The sequence below is a fragment of the Limulus polyphemus genome, unplaced genomic scaffold (genome assembly GCF_000517525.1).
Source record: "Limulus polyphemus unplaced genomic scaffold, Limulus_polyphemus-2.1.2 Scaffold2524, whole genome shotgun sequence".
NCBI classification, from domain to species: Eukaryota; Metazoa; Arthropoda; class Merostomata; order Xiphosura; family Limulidae; genus Limulus; species Limulus polyphemus.
Genome location: NW_013668134.1, coordinates 67334 through 73251, shown reverse-complemented (window position 1 = coordinate 73251; position 5918 = coordinate 67334). Strand labels below are relative to the sequence as shown.

Sequence of the window (5918 nt, the reverse complement as noted above, 5' to 3'; positions counted from 1 at the left end):
AGTATAATTAACATTTTATTGAACTGTTACAGTTAACGTTTATTGGGTGATAGATTATACCTGTAGTATAATTAACATTTTATTGAACTGTTACAGTTAACGTTTATTGGGTGATAGATTATACCTGTAGTATAATTAACATTTTATTGAACTGTTACAGTTAACGTTTATTGGGTGATAGATTATACCTGTAGTATAATTAACATTTTATTGAACTGTTACAGTTAACGTTTATTGGGTGATAGATTATACCTGTACCATAATTATTCTTTATTCATTCTTAAATATGCCACACACACACACACAAATGATAATGGGGTTTTTGATTAGGAAAGTCCACATTTTTCAGCATCTCGCTGAAGCCCATTTCTTTCTTTGTTCTTTGATAAACAATATTTTCATGTTATTCTTTGATAAACAATATTTTCATGTTATTTTTTGATAAACAATATTTTCGTGTGATTCTTTGATAAACAATATTTTCATGTTATTTTTTGATAAACAATATTTTCGTGTGATTCTTTGACAAACAATATTTTCGTGTGATTCTTTGACAAACGATATTTTCTTGTGATTCTTTGACAAACAATATTTTCTTGTGAATAATGAGGTTCATTCAAGAAAATAATAATAATATATAATAGTAAATAAATAAATAATGTAGTGTTGAATAATATTTACCTTAATTGTGATGTGTTGTCACGTTGATAAAATTGACGAAAAACTACACTTTACCAATTTAATCCGATTTCCACTGTAATAGTTATTGTCAGTCAATTTGCTATTATAAATAGCACCCCATTACTATGTCTGTCGTAACCCAGCCGGCCTGAAGAGCTCTGGTATGGGGCGAAAGGCCTGGTCGACACTATATATAGCAGTTATAGTGTGATGACGTATTATACTCTTCTTTATTTTCACTCAAAAGTTTTTATTAATAATATATGTTACTCTTGAATTTTATAACAATGTTTTGAATCAATCTTAAGTTATATATACAGGTCATTATGCTACATTGAAATGACGTGTTTCATTGGTTAATTTCTGAATGAGGTGTTAAAACAAGCACCTAGATAACACAACGTTCTACGTGAGGTGTTAAAACAAGCACCTATATAAAACAATGTTCTATATGAGGTGTTAAAACAAAGCACCTAGATAACACAATAATGATGCTGTGATAACTTTTAAACTTTCCAATACTTACATTGTTTATGCTATACGTATCCAGTGTCTTTAAATACGGAACTGAATTGCAAATGTCTATGTACGCTCATAGAACATTGTTTTATATAGGTGCTTGTTTTAACACCTCACGTAGAACGTTGTGTTATCTAGGTGCTCTGTTTTAACACTTCGCATAGAAATTTGTGTTATTTAGGTGCTTGTTTTAACACTTCACATAGAAACTTGTGTTATTTAGGTGCTTGTTTTAACACATCACATAAAAAGTTGTGTTATTTAGGTGCTTGTTTTAACACTTCGCATAGAGATTTGTGTTATTTAGGTGCTTGTTTTAACACATCACATAGAAAGTTGTGTTATCTAGGTGCTTCTTTTAACACCTCACATAGAAAGCTGTGTTATCTAGGTGCTTGTTTGAATACGTCACATAGAAAGTTGTATTATTTAGGTGCTTGTTTTAATACATCATATAGAAAGTTGTGTTATCTAGGTGCTTCTTTTAACACCTCACATAGAAAGTTGTGTTATCTAGGTGCTTGTTTTAACATGTCACATAGGAAGCTGTGTTATATAGGTGCTTGTTTTAACACCTCATATAGAAAGTTGTGTTATCTTATTGCCCACAGTATATTATTTTATAAAATGACAAAATAAAAATCTCTTCAGTATCTGTTGAATGTGCTTGACTGGTAATTGTAGCTTAAATCTAAACTACATCTTCTATATAAATACACTGTTTATGGCATGAACAGTGTGAATCAACCATAGACCCTTCACATTATATAAATCTGTTCTTAGCTTAATCGTTAGTTAGTCGCTGTACCTTCCCATGGGGCCATACGTCCTCTTAAACTACAACAGTTGTGTTGAGCTTACAAACAATTCAACGTTCTTAATCATTATGTAAAAATTGGTTACATATTATTATTACAATAAAAATTAATTTTATTGTGTACTCGTGCATATCAGAACTTGGTTAAATTGTATTGAGATTAAAGTTTGAATAGACTATAAGATGATTGATAATAATGTTGTTAATATTTGTTTTCAGGACATCTCATATATTGGAATTATCTACCTAACTATGACTATTTTATGTATCTAAGAAACTAGTGAGTCAAGTAGACCTGTGTAGTTACCTGTTTATCCTCACGTATGGTTAGTGCAGGGACTGACGGGAAGACGGCAGGTGTACTTACCTACTGACGTTGTCATGTGAATGCAGTAAACGGGTACACTTAGGACTACGTTAACGTTGTCCAAAATTTTGAAGTTCGCTAATGGATTCTGTTACTGTAGATCCTCGTATTTCAAGTTTTCCTTTTTTACTTATTGGCGTTTCTATGCATTTGTAGGTTTCGCAGTAATAATGTACACAGTAAATGACGGTTTATGTAGAAATCCGGTATAGTGATATTCCTCACCTTATGTCAGGTTCAGTAGGTGGAAGTAGACGATACAAGTCCCCCGGCTCCAGGTAAGTACTGCTTTCTGTAGGTTATCAACGTGAAGATTTTCTTAAATACAACTGTTTCGTCCCACACGTCTGTCTGCCCTGTACCTGTAAACTTTCATGTATTTTTCACCGGTAGGTTGTTGTACTTGTATTGCTGTGATGAAATGAGCGAGTTGAAAACAAGGACTCCAGACGACTATTGTGTTTTATTATTTTACTGCCACCACCAATATTTCTTCCAGAAGTTTATCTGATGATTCGATACTATGTGTCGAAACGTTGTAATAATTAAAATTAAGATATGCCTACTGTAAAAGTTGTGTTATTATATTTCCACTTATATTACACACGTATTAAATTAAACAATTAATAGAGGCATGTATAAATCATCTTGGCCATGTTCCAATATCTTAGTAATGGGATTTCAAAATAGTTGAAATTAAACCACAATAAAGAGTGTTGTGTAAGACACGTCGACCAATTGTACACGGTTTCCACAACATAGTAATTGCTTTTAAAACATCAGTCATGTGCAGTAATCTGATAAATGGGACGAGGTGGGTGAGCACTAAAGAATATCACCCACCAGGTGTAATTACTACTGTCGTATTTAAAGAGGCAATTGACTAAGATAAACAAAATGAATATTACGGTAAATTTTGATTGCGTCACTTATCTTTTATGTAAGATTTTAAAATCCTGTCACATATTTTTTTTTTCTGTAACTAATCAGATGGAGTATTATTTAAATGATACTGCCTTAATAAAAGTTTTAGTGAATTTCAGAAACTTTGCTGAGGGAGAATTTCACCGATTATATACATTTTATGAAAGACTAGTTTCGTGGTTGGTTGACTCGTAAATTGACATCTGACAGTTTCGCCATTTAATAGGCTGACAGTTTTTAATATTTCATTTAGCTACACAAAGAAATAATTTAAAAAGTTCGAGTTTTGGACAATAATTTTGTAAAGCGTTGTCTTGATAAATGTCTTTCTGTGTTCTATGTTATAAATAAATTGCTTTGTAAGTTTTGATACATAGCGTTAGAAAAGCTTCTGAAAGGTTTAAAAGCCTGTTGTTATATTTTTGGTTAATTTTAACAAACTCGTATCACTCAAATTTCTGTATGAGATTTCGTCATTAAAAAGAAGGACGTGAATGACCAAGTGTTAATGCGTAGTTACAACTTGTATTAATTGTATAGTGGAAAGATGACACGAGTTAATTGGCTGTTGACTTATAGTTACTGTCTGGGTGAATGATTTTATACGTGTATTATGTGTGATAGGAGTATTGTTTGTTTTCATTGTGTAGTGGAAAGATGACACGAGTTAATTGGCTGTTTACTTATAGTTACTGTCTGGGTGAATGATTTTATACGTGTATTATGTGTGATAGGAGTATTGTTTGTTTTCATTGTGTAGTGGAAAGATGACACGAGTTAATTGGCTGTTTACTTATAGATACTGTCTGGGTGAATGATTTTATACGTGTATTATGTGTGATAGGAGTATTGTTTGTTTTCATTGTGTACTGATAAAAATGTGAATAGTAAAAGATTTAAATCTACAAATAAAATTAATATTTGGTTTTATAATACGTACCTTTATTTATCAAATAAAATTATATTAATGTCATTTTTAACACGTTAACAATGTTCGCTTGATATTCATTATTCTTTAAGCCCATAAATAAAACAAAGTGTGACACGTTTATGTAAAACCGTATGTAAAAATTGTTTATTGTGAATCTTATGATACCGTGGTTTACGTTAATGTAATCAAGTTGTTTGATTACATGTACTGAGCATTTAGTAAAGAACTGTTATACAACTCTTAGTTGAGTACGTGTAGCGCTCCTCCAAGGAATTTGAATAAATACACAACGTATTTTCTGTCTAGGACAAGGGGTATGTGTACGTAAAAAACTGTTGGTCAAATATTTAAAAAATATCATTTTTTTTAGTTATTTGTTCACTAATAATTTTAGACTACTCGAGATAATTTTATACTACGTCGTCTGTTCATACATAACGTTTTGACATTACATAACTGTTATTTATTCCTGCTATTTTATTAGTACATGACAAAAACATCTTATTATAATAATACTCACTGTTCTGGAAATGTGCGCGCACCTTACTATGTAAATGCGCATCCTCGCACACTTCATTTCAACGGATGTAAACACAACGTGGGTGTAAATTTAATTACGTAGACATTTTATACAACAACATATTAAAAGCCTATCAGAGATTTTAAAAAGGCCTTACGCTAGGTCGTAGAATAACATTATAAAGTTATTTATTAATATTATTAATTACGATAAATTTTAGCCCTAACTAAACTAAAGTTAAAACGTCCACAAGTTACAGTGTTAATTTATCTCTTTATCGAATATAGGCCGTATTTAATAAAGGCTTAACTAATATTAGGCCTAAGACAAGTAGAATTATACAAGTTTGGTTTCATGCGATTATAATTCTTTTGTGTTACTCTAGAAATCCTGTATTTAAAGAAGTACTGTTGCAATAAATATACTAATTTGACCGCAAATGTTTTGCGGGTCTCTGCTAGTTTAATATAACGTAGAAGATTGTCACTTATTTTAAGTCTATTACACTTTATGTGTGATCCTTTGTGCTAACTCTTTTATCAGAACATAATCTTATATATACTATCAGTCAGAGTATTAATCGGCATTAGTGAGTGTTCTTTATTTTCATCTATGATAGAATGTATGGCATGCCACAAAACGCTATCATTGGATTAAGAAGTTTGATTTTTCCATACTAAAAGTTTGCTTGTCTTCCAAGCTGTGACTCATTAGTGAGTTTTTGTTTAACTTGGTAGATAGTACGTGATATAAAAACTTACTCGAGTGTTTATACAGTACTGCTTTAAAGACATACTTGTGTATATCTTTGTAACTCGTATACATATATAGTTAAATTGTGTGTGTGTGCGTGAGAGAGAGAATTTGTACTTGGACCTATTGCAGATGAAACAGCATTATCACTGCCACCACCAAGGACAACCAGTGCTAATACAATCAATCGACCATGGCTTTGTTAATCTGCATACCAAAGAAAGATGATCTAAGTATGCCGAAAAGTGAAGGACAGGTTTTGACGTTTCTCATAATATGTATCATGTTGAGCAACATTATGGCTATGTTTTGAACACTCTGGTGGGATTTGAGCATGGAAACTGCTTATGTATATATATATATATTTAGAGAAAAATAAAACCATACTCGCCATCTTAAATTACTT

At 31.4% G+C, this 5918-nt stretch overlaps 1 protein-coding gene across 4 annotated transcripts in view; it reads left to right on the top strand.

Annotated features, from left to right (window-relative positions):
* The window catches only part of LOC106467194 (rap guanine nucleotide exchange factor 6-like), an 80873-nt gene that overhangs the window by 26652 nt on the left and 48303 nt on the right, over positions 1-5918 (top strand). The window contains exon 5 of one of the 4 annotated variants that reach the window (XM_022395323.1): positions 5645-5839. The exons of the other annotated variants lie outside the window; for them this stretch is intronic. Within the exon in view, the coding sequence (XP_022251031.1) occupies positions 5645-5648 (4 nt within the window). The 3' untranslated portion in view covers positions 5649-5839. Of the gene's footprint in view, positions 1-5644; positions 5840-5918 lie in introns of those variants that run through there. 4 annotated transcript variants of the gene reach the window in all.